The sequence below is a fragment of the Schistocerca piceifrons genome, chromosome X, assembly GCF_021461385.2.
Source record: "Schistocerca piceifrons isolate TAMUIC-IGC-003096 chromosome X, iqSchPice1.1, whole genome shotgun sequence".
In the NCBI taxonomy this organism is placed as follows: Eukaryota; Metazoa; Arthropoda; class Insecta; order Orthoptera; family Acrididae; genus Schistocerca; species Schistocerca piceifrons.
Genome location: NC_060149.1, coordinates 400,776,917 through 400,800,497, shown reverse-complemented (window position 1 = coordinate 400,800,497; position 23,581 = coordinate 400,776,917). Strand labels below are relative to the sequence as shown.

The following is a 23,581-nucleotide window of genomic DNA, read 5'->3' as shown; positions in this document are numbered from 1 at the left end:
ATGCAACAGATTTTCGTGTTCATCTGTTACGAGAATTTTTGTCAAATGATGCTTAGGCTGTACAATAATAGGAGGCCGCTCATCATATGGTACATCAGCATTCATTAATCTCCCTTCCACTCATAAAATACCTTTGGCATCAACAAAGAGGTGCAAATCCCTTAATTTGCTATTATGTTGAATAGGGGAACTGGCCTTCAACAAAGTGATCTTATTAGCATATTCACTATGTTGAACTGTGCCAAAGGTCCTTTTGATAGCGTTTTGGCATTCCTGTGGAGTGAGTGGCCCAGTTATCCTGTCTGATTGCTGAAGCCTAGTTTTATTAGCAAACCTCAGCGCATAGGTCAAAACTCAAAGTTTTCTTGAATGATGAATATTTACACAGCAATTCATCATCAAGTTTATGACTAACACCAAGGATACTTGTACACACCTTCTGTCAGGCAGATGATCTACACTAAGTGGAGTACAGGTGTTGCAGTCGAGGTCACGAGTGGATAGCCATGACGGCCCAGATCACCACTGAAAAGTGACCTCAAAGCAGCTTCAGAGACTCTGTTAGAAATTAAGTTAGTGAACTGCTTATAGATGTTGACTCTGAAATTATTGGTATATCAGAGCACCATTTAAATAATTTGGCAATTCAGAGGCTTCCTTTACCAGGATCCAGATTAGCTGGTTGTTTCTCAAGGAGTTCCATGCGGGGTGGGGGAGTGGCTATGTACGTGAAAAACAGTATTCCATTTGAGCCCATAGATGTATCACGACACTGCACTTAACAGATATTTGAATGTTGTGCAGCGGTAGTTGAATTTAGTTAAACTGAACCTCTAATTGGTGTTCTTTATACGTCCCCTAACTGATTTCAGAGCATTTCTGCTCAAGCTAGAGAGGGTTCTTGATTCGCTTTGTAGAACGTACCAGAAATTAGTCATATGTGGTGACTTCAATATTAATTTTGTATATGATGGTGCAAGAAAAAGGATGTTGGTAGACCTCCTAAATTAATATGATCTGATACAGACTGTGTTTTTTTTTTTTTCAACTAGGGTGCAGCAGAACAGTAGCACAGCCACAGACAATATTTTTATTCATTCTTCATAACTAGATGGGCATTCTGTAAGTAAAAGCGTGAATGGCCTTTCAGACCATTATGCACAGATTTTAACACTAAAAGACTTTTGTACTCAAACCAATGTCATATTTAATTACAAACTATGTAGGAAAGCTAATCCAACAGCAACAGAGTGTTTTTTAAACCTTGTCAAGAAACAAGAGCAGCAGGATGTTTATAGTGCCGATAACATAGATGATAAATACAATGCTTTCCTTAACACATTTCTCATGCTCTTTGAGAGTTGCTTTCTATTAGAACGTTCTAAACAGGGTACTAGCAGTAATAGGCAGCCCGGGTGGTTGACTAGTGGGATAAGGATATCTTGTAGAACAAAGCGGGAATTATATCAAAATTTTAAAAGTAGTCACAATCAAGCTACAGTAGCCCATTACAAACAGTACTGTAAGGTGCTTAAAAATGTTATTAGGAAGGCAAAGAGTATGTGGTATGCAAATAGGATAGCTAATTCACAGGATAAAATTAAAACCATATGGTCAGTTGTGAAGGAAGCGTCTGGTCAGCAGCACAAGGTTGACGATATAGTCAGTTCGCAGTAAAAATATTTCTGTTACTTCTAAATCAGATATATGTACAATATTTAACAATCATTTTCTGAGCACTGCTGGTGAATTAAATAAAAATTTAGTTTCTACAGGAAATCATTTAACTTTCTTGGCAAATGCCTCTCTGAGACTGATGTCTGAAATACTCCTCTGTTACACAGACAAGAGGGGGATTGAGTCAATAATTAAATCACTGAAGACTAAGGACTCTCATGGTTATGATGGAGTGTCTAGCAGAATATTGAAGTACTGTGCTTCACATGTTAGCCCCGTATTTAGCTATATTTGTAATTTTTCCTTTACAGGGTCAGCTTCCTGAGCGATTAAAATACTCAGTAGTAAAGCTGCTTTATAAAAAGGGAGAAAGGGATAATGATTTTAGACCTATTTCTATGCCATCAGTGTTTGCAAAAGTTTTTCAAAAGGCCATGTATGTAAGGATAACTGATCATTTTATATCACACAATTTGCTATCAAATGTACAGTTCAGCTTTAGAAGTCATTTAACAAGTCAAAATGCTATATTCTCTTTTCTCTGTGAGATATTGGATGGGCTAAACACAAGATCTCGAACGCTTGGCATATTTTTTAATTTAACAAAGGCATTTGAATTGTGTTGATCACAAAATATTGCTCCAGAAGTTGGACCATTACGGAATATGGGGAGTAGCTCACAAACGGTTCACCTCTTACTTTAGCAACAGGCAGCAAGAGCAAAGGCAAAATGTTGAGAATGGCTGTGATGTGGGATCTGAGTGGGGTATTGTCAAGTGGGGGGGTGCCCCAGGGATCAGTGTTGTGGCTGACTGTTCCTTATTTATATAAATGATATGCCCTCTAGTATTACAGGTAACTCTAAAATATTTCTGTTTGCTGATGACACTTGGTATTAAAGGATGATATGTGAAACATTGGCCCAGTTTCAAATAGTGCAGTACATGACCTAAGTTCATGGCTTGTAGAAAATAAACTAATGCTAAATCACAGTAAGACACAGTTTTTACAGTTTCTAACACGCAATTCAACAAAACCTGAAGTTTTAATTTCACAGAACGGGCATATGGTTAGTGAAACTGAACAGTTCAAATTTCTAGGTGTTCAGATAGATAGTAAGCTGTCGTTGAAAGCCCACATTCAGGATCTTGATCAAAGACTTAATACGGCCATTTTTACTATTCGAATGGTATCAGAAGTTAGTGATCATTCAACAAAAAAAAATTAGTCTACTTTGCTTATTTTCATTCGCTTATGTCATATGGTATTATATTTTGGGGTAACTCTTCCCATTCTAAATGGATATTTTTGACTCAGAAACGGGTGGTTCGGGCAATAAGTGGTGTTAACTTCCCGTACCTCTTGTCAACCCCTGTTCACGAGTCTGGGTATTTTCACATTAGTCTCTCAATATATGTATTCCTTATTGTCATTTCTTGTTAACAATATTAGCTTATTCCCAAGAATAAGCAGCTTTCACTCGGTTAATACTCAGCAGGAATCAAACCTGCATTTGGATCAGACTTTCTTAGCTCTCGAGCAATAAGCTGCCACTCAAATTCAAAAATCTTAGCAGTAATCCACGTGCTTTCAAATCGAAACTGAAGAGTTTCCTCATGGGTCACTCCTCCTATTCTGTCGAGAATTTCCTTGAAAAATTAAGCTGATTCCTATTGTATTGTTGATTGTGTTTACTTGAACTTATGGACTGACTTTTTTAGGGTTCATAAACATTTATTTTTATCTGTTATTACTTTTATGTTGTAATTTCAAGTACTGACACGTTCCATGACCTTGGAGATTTGCTCCTCAATTTGGCCCTATGGCACTTGAAGTGTAAATAAATAAAAAAGTTTTCCAGGACTATGCTGCAGCCAACAGAGAACTATTGGGGAGTCCGTCCACAAATGAATGTTGCCACTATCTACGATATCTAAGGCATTGGCCACCTTGTGAATGAGTCGAGCAAGAAGCAGAGCACCACATAATTCCAGTCATGGAAGAGACTGTTGTTTCACAGGGGCAACCCGAGATCTGGCTGCAGCCAATGAGACCGGCACACTGTTATAAAAAAGAACACATCTGACGTATACACACGCACCAAATGCCAACTGTGACACATCACAAAAGCCATTAATTTCTAATTTAACATACTGGGGGCAAGGAATGATCATCCTGTTAATCAAAATACCATTTAGGGAAGGCAGTTGCACACAAACAGCATTCCATTCATCAGTGAGGTTGGATGGAAGAATTTCAAACCAATCAAGGCTTAGTTGTCACAAGTGCTGCAAGAACAATTTACCTCTTATGACCGCTGGACCTAGAAGCCCCCTTGGGTCACAGATTGATGCTATTGTAGACAGGACATTGCGCTTGGTAGCCTTTGAGAGCCGATGACTATTCAGCTGCACATGGCACTGGAATGTGTCAGAGCCAGGGTGCCATAATATCCCTAATGTTTTTATGGCTTGCTCATCAGTAAGATGACAAAGCAAAGACGTTTCTCTGTCCTGCACAGGAAATTTTTCCATGACCTTGTGACTACTGTAACACCATTTTCTCAGTGGAAACTCCTCAGAAGCAACTAGTTGAGTCAGCTGAGTTTGAAGTTCCTGAGCTTCAGCTTCCATAGCTGATCCAACTAAGAAGTCATCCATATAAATGCTAGACATCAACACTTACGATGCCATTGCAAACCTGTTTCGATTTTCCAAAGCCAACTGTTGAAGACATCTGGTAACAAGAAAAACAGCAGCAGTGATTCCATAAGTGAGTGTACATAGTCTATATCCTTGCATCAGCTCAGGCGGTTTTTCTGCCACAGAATTCTCTGGAAGTTCCTATCATCAGGAAAGAGACACACTTGGAAATACATTTTTGATATGTCAGCCTACAGAGCCACATTAAAGGAGCGAAATTTTATAATAATGGAAAATAAGTCTGGCTGGACAGTGGGACCAACCATCAAGATATCATTGAAAGATACTCCATTAGAAGTAGCAGCGGAGCCATCAAATACTACCCTCAACTTAGTAGTGGGGTTGCATTTTTTGAAGACAGCATGATGTGGAAGGTAACACCTTGGACCAATAATACCTTGAGAAGTACAGATCTCCGTGTGTTACAGTTCAGCACATTCATGCATGAATGAATGCAGCATATCCCTTCTGCAGATTCGGTTGCCCTTTAAATCTCCTCTCAAGATGCATCAGTCTCCAAGAGGCTTGTTGTTGTGATTCACCTAAGGGTTTACAGTTTCACTGACAGTCAAACCACAAATCTCCCTTCTTCATCTAGCGCCAAGTGGTGCTGAAAGTGAGCCTCACATATTTTATTCACCTTACTCACTGTTTTTGTAAACAGTTCCTCTAACTCCAGAAACCACTGCAGTTTGGCATCTGAACTGTCACCTCTAACAAAGCACGAGGTCACTGTAGAACGAGGTATGTTACATGCAACTGAAGGCATCCTACCAGACAAAATCCAGCCAAATTTTGTTTTGATCAGTGAAGGATGACTTGGTTTCACCAGCCTTTCCTTACAAGGAACATCAAAGAAAACCTCAGCACCAAGAATTAAATCTACTGTGGCAGGCTTGTTGAATTCTGGACCAGTGAGCAGAATATTACATGAGACACTCCAGGACCTTGTAACTATCTTGTTCTCTGGTAGGTCACTGGTGACATTGTCTATGATAGCACAAGTGGTTCTAACATGAAAGTCATTGAGCCTAACGACAGTTCAACATTGCACATGTAAGACACTGAGGCTGCAGAGGCATTGTTTACATCCTTCACAAGAAATGAATGTTTACTTTGTTTCAGTTTTAATTTCTCTGCCATGCCCTTAGATATAAATGATAGCTGACTTGCACTATCTAGCAGAACTCTGCAAACCTGCTGTCAACCCATGCTGTCCTTAATGTTGACAACAGCTGCTGGCAACAAAACATCACAATGGAGGTTTGATTTCCCGTTCATAGCTTGATGGGCCAAGGAATGGCCTCCTGATTTACTATTCTGCCCATTCCTTGGATCAGCAGGCTTGTGGAGCAGTATGTTGTGCCTTCCCTTACATGTCTTACAAGGAGAAATCTTGCATTTAGTCGAGAAATGACCAGAGCAGATGCACAAAAAACAAAGCTTATTTTTTGTCACATATGCCTGCCACTCATCAACATTTAGTGATTGAAACCCCTTGCATTTAGTGATAATATGAGGTTCACTACAAAAATTACGTGACTTCTCAGTATCAGCATTAGCCAGATGAGCCCTTCTCACGTCTCATTTGACTTGAATTATTGGCATTTCCTTGCAGGTCCCTTGAGGTGTTGTTTCCAAAAAATCTATTAGTTGATTTAATGTGGTGAATGTCGACCCAGACATCTTTACCTCCCACTCATGATGATCCGTAGGTCGCATACTAGCCAGAATCTCTTCTGAAAGAATAACTTCATGAAGTGGAACATCAGGTCCGAGAGCCTCTAAGGCCTTCAAATGGCTACATACGTCGTTAATTAGTTGCCTATAATCGCTCGCTGCACCATGGTCGACCATAGGTAAGGCCAACAAAGCCTTAGCATGTGTGGCTGCAATTATTTTTGGGTCTTACATAGGTTTCCTGCTGTGGCAGGTATACGTTTCGACAGGTCTTTAGCTTCACCTCGTAAAGACAAACTAAGGTAATGAAGTTTTTGATTGTCATCAATTTAATTGTTATTCATAATGAGACTCAAAAATGTAGTTTCAAAGAACTGACACTACCTGACGGATTCGAGCATAAAGGCTGCAAAAGCTGGGTGTACCTCTTCATTGAACCCTTGATAGTGGATTCAACAAAGTGACATGAATCCTCGAATTCTGCCCTGTCTTTACTATGATCTGCTGATTCGTCTTCAATTTCCAGCCGTGTTTGAGACGACTCAAAATCAGTCTGAATACGAGTCAATCGACTTAATTTTGATTCCAGCATTTCGATGCTGGCACTGTCCACAGACTGCACGAAGCTCCCTAAGCACGAGAGAGTGGCCTTTGCTACACCTCTCTGCTTGACTAATTTCTATTTCTCTGAGGGTTCCAGTTTAGGATTGGGAAGATGATAGAAGGAAGCCAACAGTTGCACTTACCAGGCTGCAGTGGCAATATGAGGTAGTACGAACTGGAACAGCAGCACCGTCATGGGCACTGGCAGCTGGCGTGGTGGGCATTGCAGTCTCTGAAGGTGCGAAGTTTCGGCAGGAGCAGGAGGTGACGTCACCGATGATGCTGGCACTGACGTGTTTCTGTGCTTCTCACGTTTGAGTTTGAGACACATTAAACGTTCACAAATATGTCCCCGTTCACCGTTGTTAAGGCTGTTATCGTCAAAGTCTCGAACAGGCCTAGGGACACTCGTTAGCGCTCACCAATGAAACCAATAACGTGCGCAGCTCACAAGTGGTTTTTTAAAAGTTCACAAATACCAGAAAATGAGTAAGCACGAATGTCAATTCCACGTGGTCACTTAATCCAGGCCGGAGGACCGGAAAATGTACGCACAGGCTCTTCTTCCCGTGGTGATACATTGGAGTTTGAGTGTACAGTGCGAGAGGACTCACTGTCCTCCCCTTATTTCCACTCACAATAACTGGATGGAACAAATTGTACATTATAAGTGTTTATTAGAATAAACTCTAAAATATGCATAGGCAACGCACCAACTGCGGCTCCTGGCTTAGGTGGGAGACATACACGCCTGTCTGTCCGCTACGGGGTCTCAAAGCCACCTGCTTCAGCCATTACAATGGCAGCTAATCCTAACTGCGCACACAGAAGACCTGGGAGACCCACTTCCGCACGTAGGTTGCAAGGTCTCCCGGCAGGGAGCAGACTATATTGGACAGTCTGACCTGCCCATTTTGGAAGCTGCCACTAGGTGGCACTTGGATTAAGTTTCAGAGTCCAAACAGATACTGTTTTGGGAGAGGAGTGGGTGGATGGCGAGGGGGGCTGAAGGGTGGGAGATTTGATATTTTTACAGGAGCTGGTCTTTTTCAAGTGTCTCACTCAGTCTGAGGAGGGCAAGGGTACACCAGCTTCAGGGCCGGACCATGACTAGTAAAGCAGTGTGGTGTTCAAACCAAACATCTGGAAGGAGGCAGCTTTACCACCTCCCCCCCTCCAACCCCCGCCCCCTCCCCCGTCCCATCCACAAACACACAATGAAGAAAGAATGAAATTAAGGTAAGAAAATTGGTAATGGGCTAGAGATACAAAACTGGCATGGAAAATTAACAATCTATTCAGATCATACCCACAACCAGCAAAACAGAGATAAAAATCATGAGGTGGGTGAGGATAAAAACACATCAATAAATAAATGATTGTATGCCCATTTAAACCATACAACCTATACTTGCATAACTACTTACTTATAATATTCTGCTGGTGATTTAACACATGCAAAGAGATTACTGAAATTTCTGACCTTTAGTTTTTGTCTGATCCTGCTTTCTTTAGTTTGGAACCACCCACAGGCAGCTAAATTTCATGAATTTCTATCAATCCCAGGTTCTGATTGATCTGCCTTCCTTTCTATCACATTTTCATACTGTTCTCCCATTACCTCTACATCAAGAATCAGTGGTCCTGAAACTTCCAGTTTTAGTTTACATCTCCATCAGATAGTGTTTACTTTTTCATTATTATAGCTTTACCCATCTGTATTGTATAGGCTTTTATTTTCTACTTCTAGTTCATATTTTACAAATACCTCATTGTAAACAACAAAATGTGACTGAAAAGTGTACTGTCAATGAATGGAGAAGCAAGATATTATCAGAAGGTATTGCCGGTGAACTTAATAGCTCTCCTCACTTTGAACTGAGAATTGAGAACCACTACAGGATTTTTTAATGACAATGTGACTTAATATATTTCTGATCATCACTACAAGGTCCACAACAATTTCAGGTGCCATTAAATGTAGGTGGTAAAACCAGCAGCCCAATTTTAAAGCAGTAAATCAACTTAGAAAAACTATTACCCAAACAGTCAGCCCTTTCATTTCACATAACGAAAAATGAGATAACATGAATTTCACACCAATTATCACTGTCATTAAATTTGTCAGAATATAGAATATTTAGAAAAATACCACTTACCATTCCATCCAAAACTTGCAGCTACACAAGTAATGATCTCATTATCAAACTGGTGCTGGAACAATGCTTTCAGGTTTGCCAACGTAGCAGATTTTTCTGATCTCCCTGATACTGCATTTCCAGCAACATCAGTGCCAAAACTTTTATCCGAGCCTCCTGCTGGTTCAGTCATCCTGTAACACGTCAATTACACACAAAATTTACGTATGTATGCTGCACAAATTATATCCCACAATTTGATAATATTCACCATGTTCCACAAAATGTCAGATAAAACAAATTCTCACAACACTATTCTAAGTGCTCCCTTTTCATCAACTTTTAATTATCTTTGACTAACACACTCTTGAATGCAAGCATAATTTTCAGTCTTCGATGTTTTTAAAAGACAGTACACACAACAGTGTTGAAACAATGGCAGACTTGAAAAGCAGAACAGTTGCAACATGTTTCTGATGAAGAAAGATCAGGGTTTAATGTCCCACTGACAACAAGGTCTTTTCAGAGAGGGCTTAAGCTCATATAGGAGAAGTACAGCATAAGCAATAAAGTATATTCTTGCTAAAGGAACTTCCCAGCAATCACCTTACTTGATTAAGGCAAAGCATGGAAAACCAAAACCAGGTGTCTGGATGGGATTTGAAACCTACTCCTCCAGAAAGTTACGTAAGTATAGTTACCGCTGTAAAGGAGAGGAAGTCCTCGGAATTTATAGCATCCAAGTCAACATATATCAAGAGACTGCTAATCTTATATAAAATGTCAGTCATTTCATCATCAAACAATTAGAGCCAATACAATGACCCAAGACAAGGTGTAAGTCATGCCGTGAACTTTATATAACATTACCTTGCTACAAAAGTTGTAATGATGCCTATTGGGGGTGCAGGCAAACAATTTTCACCTCATGTCAGTACCAATGACATCAGATACCTACCATTATACAACTATCCCCATTCCCCACAAGCAACTAGCTGATGGGGTGAAGATCATGAATCTCGTTCATGCGGTGAAAGCAGAGCTTCCTACTGACAGTATATATCCCAATGTGACTAGGACTACCCATTTTGGAGACAGATGGTGGATAGTATCAAGATACTTCACTGCTTCTGTAAAGATCTTTACTTTGTAGAACTATGTACGCCCGATTCAAAGATCAGGGGGTACACTACACAAAAGCAGTAGCTAATTAAGTAGCAGAGTGTGTACACAATGAACATCACAATTAGAATTATATTAATACCTTCAGCTGCTAACAGGCATTGATATATATCAATGGGGACAGGTGAAAATGTGTGCCCCGACCGGGACTCGAACCCGGGATCTCCTGCTTACATGGCAGATGCTCTATCCATCTGAGCCACCGAGAGCACAGAGGATAGAGCAACTGCAGGGACCATCTCGTGCATGCCTCCCGCGAGACCCACATTCTCACCTTGTATGTCCACACACTACATTTGTAGTGTTCCACCTCAACACACTCATTACTTGTGGAAGACATTCATACAAAGTCCCATAAGAGTTTGGAGAATGTGTGCGCATCCGCACAGAAGAAGAAGGTCATGGCCGGTGTTGCCAGAACTATACAATTATATGGATATGGTGTCTGTTCTTTCGGACATGATGGCTCAAATGGATAGTGTGTCTGCCATGTAAGCAGGAGATCCTGGGTTCAAGTCCCGGTCGGGGCACACATTTTCACCTGTCCCCGTTGATATATATCAATGCCCGTTAGCAGCTGAAGGTATTAATATAATTCTAATTTTGTTCTCGATGGCTGCAGGACATCAATGGTGTCTGTTCTTTCGGACATGTCTGAAAGAACACACACCATATCCACATAACATCACAATTGTTCTAAGGTAGCATCCTGGCCCCCATATCCTCCTGCCAGTATTTGTGGGCCTCTTCAGAGAGTATTCCCAAACAAAACAGACAGAAGAAAATACATCTTCTAAGTCAAATGCAGCGAACAAAATAATAAGTTCATATTATTAAACTGCAAGAATACTTGAGGTACAAATAATAACCTCATACCATTTAACTGCCAGAACATTTGTGATGAAATCCCACAGCTAGTCCCAGTCGTCAATAGCAACACTGTGAATATCTCATGCTAAATAAATATATCAACACAGTAAAATCATCAGTTTGAGTGGAACAACAATCGAAAAGAGAGGTGGTGTATTTACCACTGTCTAAAACTATGTTGAATCTACTTCATTCAGTAAACCTTCAGAATGAGAAACAGTCTGAGCAAAACCATGAAAAGAAAATACAAAATTGTCTCCAATTCGATTGCCCAAAGTAATCGATCACTTCAGTGAGAGCTTTGAGAATATTGGGGGCTTTAATTTCCTGGTATTGTGTAAGAGAGCTTTACCACAGAAGAAAAAGATATGAGGTATCAACTTAAAATTTCTGGAAACTAGCCAGTTTCATCTCTTGAAGGCACTTACCACTGATGTGGGGACCAAGGACTACTAAGCGGTCACCGCATAAATGAACAATTATTTTTAAAAGTAATTCCTACCAAAACTGTACATTACACATGTAGCCCACTTGGAGCATTTAATTCTGATGAAGAATCTATCTATGGAGGATTTTCAGGGTATGTATGTGCAGGCTAACAGTAAATATACACTGGGGTGACAAAAGTCGTAGGATACCTCCTAATAATATGCTGGACATCCTTTTCCCTGGCATAGTGCGGTGAACATGATGTGGCATGAACTCAACAAGTCGTTGGAAGTCCCCTGCAGAAACACTGATTCATGTGGCCTCTATAGTTCCATAAATGGAGCATGTCAGGCGATCTGGGTAGCCACACCATTTTCTCAAATTGTCCCGAATGTTCTTCAAACCAATTGCAAACAACTGTGGCCCTGTAACATGGCGCATTGTCATGCATGAAAATTCCATCGTTGTTTGGGTAAACGAAGTCCAGGACTGGCTGCAAATGGTCTCCAAGAAGTCAAGCATAACCATTTTCAGTCAATGAGCACTTCAATTGGACCACAGGACGCAGTCCACCCCATGTAAACACAGTTACACCATTATGGAGCCACCACCAGTTTGTACTGTGTATTGTTGAAAACTTGGGTCCATGGCTTCATAGGGCCTGTCCCACACTTGATCCCTTCCATCAGCTATTACCAGCTGGAACTGGGACTCATTTGACCAGGCCACAGTTTTCTAGATGTCTACGGTCCAACGGATATGGTCGTGAGCCCAGGAGAGGTGCTGCAGGCGATGTCATGCTGTTAGGAATGACACTCATGTTGGTTGTCTGCTGCCGTAGCCCATTAACACCAAACTTGTCAGTGCTGCCATAACATATATGCTTTTCATACATCTTAAATCAATCTCTATGGTTATTTCATGCAGTGTTGCTTGCCTGTTAGCACTGACAACTCAACACTAACACCGTTGCTTTTGGTCATTAAGTGAAGGCCATCAGCCACTGTGTTCTCTGTAGTGCGAGGTAATGCCTGAAATTTGGTATTCTCAGCACACTCTGGACACTGTAGGTCTCGAAATAATCTGAAACGGAATGCCTTATGCGTCTAACTCCAACTACCATTCTCCATTCAAAGTCTGTTAATTCCCATTGTGCATCCATAATCATTTCAGAAAGTTTTTCAAATGAATCACCTGAGTACAAATGACAGCTCTGCCAATGCACTGTCCTTTTATATCTTGTGTATGTGATACTACCACAATCTGTAAATGTGCATATTGTTATCCCATGACTTGTCACCTACACTATTGATCAAAAGTATCCGGACACCCCCAAAAACATACGTTTTCCACATTAGGTGCATTGTGCTGCCACCTACTGCCAGGTACTCCATATCAGTGACCTCAGTAGTCATTAGACACCATGAGAGAACAGAATTGGGCGCTCCGTGGAACTCATGGACTTCGAAAGTGGTCAGTTGATTTCATGTCACTTGCGTCATACGTATGTAAGCGAGATTTCCAGACTCCTAAACATCCCTAGGTCCACTGTTTCCGATGTGATAGTGAAGTGGAAATGGGAAGGGACAAGTACAGTGCAAAAGCGTACATGCCGACCTTCCCTGTTGACTGACAGAGACCGCTGACAGTTGAAAAGGGTTGTAATGTGTAATAGGCAGACATCTATCCAGACCATCACAAAGGAATTCCAAACTGCATCAGGATCCACTGCAAGTACTATGACAGTTAGGCGGGAGGTAAGAAAACTTGGATTTCATGATCAAGCGGCTGATCATAAGCCACACATCACGCCAGTAAATGCCAAACGACACCTCGCTTGGTGTAAGGAGCATAAAAATTGGATGATTCAACAGTGGAAAAATGTTGTGTGGCGTGATGAACCACAATGTGGCGATCTGATGGCCGTGTGTGGGTATGACGAATGGCTGGTGAACGTCATCTGCCAACATGCATAGTGCCAACAGTAAAATTTGGAGGTGCACAGGCCTACATTGGTGTTTTAAGCATCGTCTTGCTTCCCACTGTTGAAAAACAATTCAGGGATAGCAACTGAGGAGGAGGGAGGAGGACGGTAGTGTTTAACGTCCCGTCGACAACGAGGTCATTAGAGATGGAGCGCAAGCTCGGGTTAGGGAAGGATGGGGAAGGAAATCGGCCGTGCCCTTTCAAAGGAACCATCCCGGCATTTGCCTGAAACAATTTAGGGAAATCACGGAAAACCTAAATAAGGATGGCTAGAGATGGGATTGAACCGTCATCCTCCCGAATGCGAGTCCGGTGTGCTAACCACTACGCCACCTCGCTCGGTGATAGCAACTGAGCTCTTTCAACACGATCGAGCACCTGTTCATAATGCATGGACTGTGGCGGAGAGTTACATCCCTGTAATGGATTGGCCTCCACAGAGTCCTGACCTGAATCCTATAGAACACCTTTGGGATGCTTTGGCATGCCGACTTCGTGCCAGGCCTCACCAACCGACTTCGATACCTCTCCTCAGTGCAGTACTCTGTGAAGAATGGGTTGCCATTCCCCAAAAAACCTTCCAGCACCTGATTGAACGTATGCCTGTGACAGAGGAAGCTGTCATTAAGGCAAAGGGTGGGCCAACACCATACTGAATTCCAGTATTACTGATGGAGGGCGCCACGAAGTCATTTTCAGCCAGGTGTTCGGATGCTTTTGACCACATAGTGTAGGTGTATGTTGGAGCTGTGACAACCAGTGAGAGTGTCGAAGACAAGCATGACTGAAGGCTAGTGTGGCTCTTAGCTTCTACAGGCCATTAATGACAGACCTTTCGTAACAGAGTGAAGTGGTGTCGGGCAGTGTATTTGTTTTGTCTTTGGAATGGAAGCCAACACAGTCTTAAATTTATCATATAAGCTTTGAGATTTATCTTGTAGTACTGCTGTTGCTAAAAAACAAAATTATGCTTTAATGAATTATAATTTTTTCCAGACAGTTGTGTACTGGTCAGCTCTTTATTAGCATAATGTTTTTGTTTGATCGCAACTGCTGCAAAAATCATAAAAGAGGTAACTAAATTTAGACGAGATGACTGTCAAATTGTCAAATGTGAAAACTGCATATACTGATGAGTTCAGAAAAATAGTAGATTACTGCTACTGCAACTACTACATCATCATTTGGATGTTTCCACCTGTTTAGGAAGTGTAAACTGAGAACATATTTGAATTATTAGCCTTTCCAATTCTGATTCTGTGCTCAAAAAACATCAACATACTGTTCTATTGTGTTACAAGGAGTGCTTGATGCTAGTTATAAGTTTATAAATACTGATTTATCTAATGGAAAGCTTCAGTTGGATGGCGACAAAGAATATATCAACATTAGGTTATCACACTTTTGAATAATTGTTGAATTCGTCTTTGATATAATGTATTTTAAATGGAGTACATACATATTAAAGTTTGTAGATGTGGCTAACAATTTTGTTAAATGGAAATGTTTAATAAATTTAATAACTGACAGAGATGATATTGAATACTATCTTACAGCAAAAATAACTTCATGACCAATAAATGTATCATAAAGCATCCATTTGAAGATTGCATTATTGGACCACAAATACTTACGATCTCTTAAAAACTTATCTTTCCAGAATGTAGTGTTACTGATTATAAATACTACTCTGAAAAACTTTTTTACACAGAAGAGCCAAAGAAATTGGTACACCTGCTTAATATAGTGTAGGGCCCCTGCAAGCACGCAGAAGGGCCACAACACGATGTGGCATGGACTTGACTAATGTCTGTAGTAGTGCTGGAGAGAATTGACACCATGAATCCTGCAGGCCTGTCCATAAATCCCTAAGAGTAAGGCGGTTTGGAGATCTCTTCTGAACAGCATATTGCAAGACATCTCAGATATGCTCAATAATGTTAATATCTGGGGTGTTTGGTGGCCAGTGGAAGTGTTTAAACTCAGAACAGTGTTCCTGGAGCCACTCTGTAGCAATTCTGGATGTTTGGGATGTTGCATTGTGCTGCTGGAAATGCCGAAGTCCGTATGAACATGGACATGAATGGATGCAGGTAAATTATGATGCTTTTTGTCTTTCTAGTCTGGCAAGTATTTCACAAGCATTCTCGATGCTCGTGAAGAAAACTCGTGTGGGAATTATCACTGTTCCTATCGCTGCTCGTTTATAAGTGCGGCTCAGAGTGATGCTCCAATACGAACACTGCTATGAGAACGACACTTTTCGTCAATGACATCTTCAGACTGCATGTGATAGACGTAAAATTAAATCAAAATGATTAAGACCATCCTTTGTTACAGAGGTCGTGAAGGACACACCAGAAGGTCAAATCTACTGTGAAGTCAGTGTGGTGAAATGTTGTTGACTGATTAATCTAGAGCCAGAAACTGTTATAACTACATAAAGACAGAAATTGCAAATATTTTCAGTGAATATGATGTCATACCAGTTTCTTTAAAACGCTATTTAAAAAATGCATAGGTGAGAGAGAAAGATGTGTTTATGTGGAATTGAAAATGATTGAAATCCACATCTTCAGCCATATTACAGAAACTACTACAGTATGTGGGTACCTTGCACCATAGCAGCTAATCCCACCCCCTTTTACCATTGGGAAAAATGATTGCCTTTCAACCTCTAAATAGCTATCACAATGATCTCTACAATTGAACCAATTGCAAGTTACTGGTGTAGGCTACCGTAATCAATTGCTTCCAGTTATGAAACTGTAGATAACCTTCAATCCAGTATCCACAGCTGAATTTGCAATTTTCATCTTCATCCATCTGAAGATTGGACTCAACATTACAGGGCTTTATTAGAAACAATTCTATTCAGAGTACTATGCCCTTGTATTCCTCTGCACTTAAGAATGAACTCGTCCATCTAGATATAGGGCCACTTACATAAATCGAAACTATGATTCTGGATAACTGCTCTGCACATACAAAGCACTGTCAGGGATGAAAGTCATTCACAGACTTCATGTTCCCAAACAAAGATGGAATTTTTATGGATGAAAATGTGCCATTTAAATGGGCCACAACTGTTCATGACTAGTTTGAAGAACACACTTGATAATTTGAGTGATCACCCAACACAAATCCCATCAAACATTTATGGGACATAATTGGAGGGTGAATTTCTGGACTAAATCCTGCACCAGCAACACTTTCCAAAGGCAACATGGCTTAATATTTTAGCAGGGGACTTCCAACAACTTGCTGAGTCTATACCACATAGAGTTATTTCAGTATGCCAGGCAAAAGGAGATCCAACACTATATTGGGAGGTATCTCATAACTTTCGTCACTTCAGTGTATATCTTGCTAAAAGTATCTAAGGTAATTTTTTAAAAGAGTACACCTCCTTTCGACTATGCACTACTATATCTAATTTTTGTACTATCTAGATTTAAGCTTTTATGCCACTTTCAAGTATGTCGTATCTGTTAATGCAGTCCAAAGCAGGTGAACAACAGTAACACGGCATTAAGATGTAACTGTCAAAGAATGCAGACTCTTGAAAACATAGAAAATTTGAGATTCAAACTCGTACAGAACCTTACTAACAATCATTCTTCCCGTAAATTATTTGCAACTGGAACTAGAGAGAGGAAAAGTGATAGCGGTAAAGAAAGGCCCTCTGCCAAGGTGGCTAGTGGAGCATAGATGTAGAATGTGTCTGAAACAAAATTCTACTTTGCACAGCCTGAGAAATCAGATTTTTGGAAGTCTCAAATAATTTAAACAAACTGGGAAAAATTTTACTGAATTAGGTTAAGAAATGAACTGAATGTAAGTGACAATTTCTTAAGTGAAAATGTAGATGTATGCCAATGATATGATCCTACTATAAGAGAGAAGTGTGTCATCGCAGAAGCCATTAACAAACTGAAAAAACTGTCCCACAAAAATGACCTGGTCATAAATAAGGATAAGACAAAAAGGGTCGACAGAAGCGTCCGATCCCACACATCGGCTTTGACCCGTGACGTATGGGTGTTGTCGTGTGTGACGCCATGACGGCGCAGAGTTTGGTTTGTGAGTGTGGCGTGTTTGTAGATGTCGTCGTGTTGTGGTTTGTTGTGCTCTCTGGCGGTATGTTCAGGGTTTTCGTTTGTGTGGTGTAATGGGTTCAGTTTGCTTTTGCTCATTATCCAGAATTGTTAGAGTGTTGGCTGTGTTTGTAGTGGAATTCGTTTCAGTGAGTTAACGATTTTGTGTGAAGGTTAATTTAGTGTTGTTCACTGTACATTGTGTGGTAATTTTATTAAAATTAATCGATTGTTGTTTATGTTCTGGAATGGATATGACAGATAAAATTAACAGTGTGCAGGTCAAGGGAAGTGTTCTATCCCAATGTGTGGCTGTGTATGTTGATATTGGTGTCGGGAGATGTTTTTGAGCTATATAGGCCAAGGGAAGTGTTTGATCCTAATTTATGGGATCGGGAGCTGCTGTTGAGCTATATAGGTCAAGGGAAGTGTCTGATTCCAGATGATACTGTGTTTAGTGGTATTTGGGGAGTTCTGTGATGTCGGTTTTTTTCGTCGTTTTGTGTGGTTTTGTATGGGGGTGGGTGTCTAATTTTGTTTATATTTAGTTTGCCCCCACCCAAAAACACCCCATTTCCCGTTCTTGTCTCGTTAGTGCCATTAGGCTTTTTATGGAAAGTGTGTGTGTTTGCTTTTCAATGTATTTTTGTCCTCATAATGTGTACGTACCGACTTTATATGCACCATATTGGAATCGTGGTTTATGGTCGTTTCCGCCATATTTGTGACGTCATGGGTCAAAGCAGATGGGCGGGATCGGATGCTTCCGTATTTCCGACAAAAGCAATTACATTCAAGAAAGGAGGGACCCCCGCAAACAATGAAAAATTCACCTGTGGAGAACAAAAACTGGAAACAGTCAAAAGCTACAAAAGCCTAGCAATTATAGTGCAGGTAACAGGCCGTTTTCCTAGCACATTGGAGATAGGGTACTAAGAGCGAAGAATGCAACTACCGAGATTAATAAACAGAATCTACTATCTGTAAGAACAGCTCTGAGATTATTTGACATAAAGGTTGCAACACGTGCATCAGACAGCTTACAATACGACTTACATGGAGACACCTCACACATTCAAAACCTCAAACGACTAGAGGGAGTCAAGGCAGCATGTATTTCACAATACAATCAAAACAGAGTAATCTACATCCTGTCAGACACAAACTACTTCACTGAAGGTTAGATTGCAGCTTATGACTTGATATAACCCCACAAAGCATCAGACTCCTGCAAGACATGCAGCACAAAGCAATAACAAGAGCAAATCACAACCCCACTGAGAGTTGTGAGTACACCATATACAGAGGACCTTGCAATACATATCAAGTGTAAAGAAAGAACTTTGTCACTATCTCACTATGCAAATGATAACTTTGGTTAACTAATCAATACCTTGCACACGTCATGTTTCATAAAATCTTAATAGAACTTAGTGAAAATATCACTTTGTGGGGATGTAGAACCACCACTGGCTCTACCCCCCAATAATATCACAGCAAGAACAACTGTATCTTTGCCATAGCAGTTCTCGTAGTATGTACTCTATGCTACAGGCATTGTGTATACGCTGTGAGTATATAAAAGTATTCATATTAAGTGACGGGAGTGCAAGTTATTATTTATTGCCGTAATTACTGTGCCTGCTGGCCACTACCTACAACTTTATCTTTAAAGATTTATAGCATTTGATATTAACTTGTCCATAAAATTTGGTAGAAAAATTTCCTCACCTCAAGAATATTAAACGCACAAGTTCTGTTTCCAAAAGCTCTGTGTCAGATTTCTGAGCAATGACCTAGCATATGAAGCTATGAATTTCATCTGAAACCTTGACGATGTAGAGAAGAGACCTATCATCTGCGACAATTACGCCACAATAGAAACAATTACTTCCCACTCTAAACTGCTTTAGCAGTAACCGATAACTCAAGCATGTTGCTTCATGTGCTGCTGTAATAATCATGATACAGTGACCACCCACTGTCAACTGAAGACATAACTGTAGCACTAACAGAATAATATGTTAGGCCTACATTCTTATTGGATTTTAAATAAAACCAGTTCAAAAATAAATTAGACAACCATTTTTACATTTTTCCAACATGTCTTTCTAGTCACATGGCAGTTTTACAACAGCTTCATTTTATCTTAGACTTAACAACTAGGCTGCAAGCTGACACCACAAAAAATTGCAAAATTTTGTCACATGTAAAATATAATACAAATACGTAAATTAAACCATGATGTTCTATCTTTCCTACAGCATAAAATAACTGTCGCAACAGCAGCATTTGACTGAAGTGTATTCAACAAGGAGGAAGACTCATAACTGTCTAGTAATTGCCTTAATTAACACTTTGTGGTACCTCAACTTCTAGATAATTTAATTTAAAGTATGGTTTCAGTTCTAAGAAAGAAAGAAATAATTTAAGAAGTATAAAAATGTATTAAGAAGTGACTTGCAGTAAAAAGAGTGGTCTTCCTACTTAAAGAGTATAAAATTTCACAAAAAAAAAAAAAAAACAAAAAAACTGTTACATGCTTTCACCTATAAATTTCCCATTCCCCTTTGTTGTTACAGTCCAAATGCACTTACTGGCAGGAGGAAGTTGTGGTGATGTGAAAGGTTGGTTTGAACTTTTGTGGATTGGTATTACTACAAAAACATTTGACTGAAACCTAAAACTGGTGCAGTACCAGCCTGGACACATTAGATAAAAACAGCAACTGCATATTTGAAGAGGACAGGCAATGATTTTCTACTCATACACAAACATATATAATCCTAAAGTTCTTTAGAAATAAATCCTATAATTATCACTATTAGTGGATTAGCAACTGCATAATTTGTTGAACAGAAATAGCCTGCAGTGGCTGTGTCTGTCAGTGTATAACTTCACTCATTCCATATTCCTGAAGGCTCTCCATGCTGAGATTTATGGAACACAAAGTATAAATGAAAGAAGGCAGATCCATCAATCGACTAGGTTTGGAGGGTAGTGTCCCACTATGAAAACTGTAGTAAATCCTTTGACACACAGGAGGAAAAATTCAGTCATGTAAATGGAAAATAAAAGATAAATCAGGAAATGGATACTGAATCATTTGCCATTTTTACAACAACTTGCCAAGTGCGCTACCAAACAGTTCCTTTACTTGTATGTAAAATACATTATCTCCTAAACATATATTTTCAAAAGTGGTGCAATTAGGATATGGTCAATACACCGGAGTCATTCCGGGTAATGCATTAAGCTTGAGGCACAATCTGCTTTATTCACCACAGTCTTTCTGGTCCCTTTAATCCCACAAACCAACCACCACCGTCTTAAAAAACAAGTAGCCTATAGACTATTTGCACTTTGAATGAAAGTGTGAGTTGTACCAAAAAAATTGAATCATTCCCATTGAATAAAAAAAGTAGTTTTCTCAAACAGTTGTAATCCATGAACTATCTGAATGTAGAATCACGTACTACCTGTTTGCTGACCATATAAAGTAAGGATGGGTACAGTTTAATACCACATCCACTTAAACAGCGTTTAAAGATGAAACATTCTCTCCCAATTGAGTGAGAATGCAAAACAAGAAGGCAATGTTCTCGTTGAAGGAAACACAATTAAACAGTAGTGAATTACAAAAACCTAATCGAGAACTGTTAGGTAAAAACTGAATCTCTCTAACACATGTCCAGTGCCATAACTAAGACACCTAAGAGGCTTTGATTCTTAATTTCAAAATAGTAATGTATTAAGAAAAACAATTATATCATTTATGCTGGAAAAAGAGGGCAGGATGATACCACTGTTGAATATAACCTACCAACATCATGGATAATAACATCTGCAATACCACTTCCTACGGTGATTTTATATTTTCAACTTTGAGAATATTCAAAAGTTTTGTCATCTTTACTGAAGAGGTATACAACACCACAAATTTTTAAAGTGAACAAACTTTAGAAACGAAAGTTTTAAATTGTAAAGAACTGAAACATAGATAATCTGAATTCGTTGTGCACAAGTTTAATAAATTTATTTATTTGCAAAATTACGGTAATTGTCTGGAAACAAGACTTCAGACTATGTATGAAGTTAATAATATTATTGTTATGGTTACATAATTATTACACAATTGTAGGTACTCTTAAATTATAATTTAGCGTTGATATCAGGTGCAGCTCAGGCAGTTATGTGGATATGAAGCGAAACTTTAGATGTCATACCTGTCTGTCTCGTTGATTTACGTAACGTGACAGCAAAACAAACTTCTATGAAGTGCATATTGTGTATGTTTTCTAAAGGACTACACACAAACACACACTCACCTTCAATTAAAACGTATTTTTCCCATTCACTTGAAGCACAATAAACGCTGAAAAAACGAAAGCATTCATCTGTGCATTTAACATATGCACAACCTGATTTGATGCAATACACTTATTAGTTTATTCTTATCTCAATACCCATTACATGGCACTTCCACAATGTATAGCGCAACAAGTGTAAGGTGAACTGACACAATGAAGGAGCCACTGGAAGGCTATTCTCTCTCTCTACTTTTTTTTCTCTTATACAAATTCACTCATACACACCACCACATAATGTCGCATTCTGCATCGCACCTTCAGAAGTTCAAAACATCATCATGAGAAACTCAAATATGTTGACAGAAAGATGTGAACGACAAATCAATACAAAGACTTCATTTGAGAAGAAATGCAACACTACACTTTCAGTCTATTGTCTCAGTTCAGAGGAACCACAATTAAAGTTAACCTTAGATTGCCCATAGCATTGTGCAATATTTTTATTGTGCAAGATTATTTACTGTCTATGAATAAGATGGAAAGTTGCTTCGTATATTGTCGAATCTCCTGCAATTAGATTCTTATTGCTCAAACTGGTTGTACTCAGTCTAATTTTGTATAACTTCGTCAGTTCACGTTTAGATACGTGCCTTTATAGTTTATTTATATATACGTCACGAGAGGTACTGTGGCTGCGCTCCTTTCAAAGATATACTTTGGCTTTCTCTAAGGCATCGATAGATGTCACTGTTGTCGGTAGCGTCGTGACTGCGGTAATTTTAAAGCAGCAGTTCTTTATATGTTCATCTGGTTCATTAATTGCACATTTGGAAACTATTGCTGCCTTTTCTTTCTTTGACCACCTCATATTCGCTATTTACATAGCGGGATGTAGCACGGTAACTACACTAGAAGCTTCCTCAGCAGTGAACAAATGTGCTGGTTGTGTGAAGTGCGTTCTAATTTGTACGAAAGAATACAATTCGCCGTCAGAAAAGTAAACTTTTTCCTTTGCACTACAAGGTAATTGAAACAACGAGAAAAACAGCATCTAGAATGTGCCTGTACCAGGAGCAGAATGTATTTCGTCTGCATACGTTCTTTACCCGAAGACTTTCTTGTTTGGAAAAGGAGTCTCCTAAAATAACTAACTTGTGAAATTTCTTTTCTGCTTTATAAGTGGCTGACAGACGAAGTCACGTTTTAATTCTCTCTCACATGTGTCACTCTTTTTTATGTGTTGAGTCCTGAGTGGTAGTTTATTTTCACCAGATTCGCTCGCTTTTCCATGTTTCATGCTTAATTTGTAAATAATTGACATTTAATACCAATAAATTGTACCTCTTTGGGAGGTTCTCAAGGTACTAGTGTTCTGGAGCAGCATTTATTTACAGTAGATAAGTTGTAATATGGTTATAATATAAAACACACGTAATTCGAGCTTACTCAAATCCAATACGGCCTCACCCAGATGCTTCACGTGCTTCTGTTTTCATATAAATCACGGGAGCTACTATGGCTGCGCTCCTTTCCAAGTTACACTTTGGTTTTCTCGAAGAGCATTTATAGATGACGCTGTTGTCAAGGTATCGTCGTGACGGCGGCAGCCATTCTAACATACGAATTAAAGCAGAAGGTCTGTATAATGTATGTGTTCAGCTGGTTCATTCATTTCGAATCTGGGAACTATTGCTGTCTTCTCTTTCTTTCGAAGTGACCTTCTGCCCACATCATACTCGTTATTTACATAGTGGTATGTAGTACGAATAATATTTAGGAAGATCCCCCAGCGCTAAATAAGTGTGTTGGTTGTGGGAAGTGTGTTCTAATTTGCCCAAAAATTACGAGTATTGTTGTACTTTCTTTCTTTGAAAGTGACAATCTGTCAACTAATTACTAGTTATTTA

The 23,581-nt window shown here is 39.5% G+C and overlaps 1 protein-coding gene and 1 non-coding gene across 4 annotated transcripts in view; both read right to left on the bottom strand.

The window, feature by feature from the left end:
* The window catches only part of LOC124722878, a 169,359-nt gene extending 147,074 nt beyond the window's left edge, over positions 1-22,285 (bottom strand). For 2 of the 3 annotated variants that reach the window (XM_047248014.1, XM_047248016.1), the window contains exons 1-2: positions 21,693-22,285; positions 8,822-8,994 (exon numbers count right to left, since the gene is read on the bottom strand). In XM_047248014.1, coding sequence (XP_047103970.1) covers positions 8,822-8,993 — 172 coding nt within the window. In that variant the 5' untranslated portion in view covers position 8,994; positions 21,693-22,285. The remainder of the gene's footprint in view (positions 1-8,821; positions 8,995-21,692) is intronic. The other variant, XM_047248015.1, reaches the window with a different exon arrangement.
* On the bottom strand, positions 10,118-10,192 carry Trnat-ugu. Its single transcript has one exon. It is a non-coding gene; the product is annotated as a tRNA-Thr (tRNA).
* Positions 22,286-23,581: the final 1,296 nt, after the last annotated feature.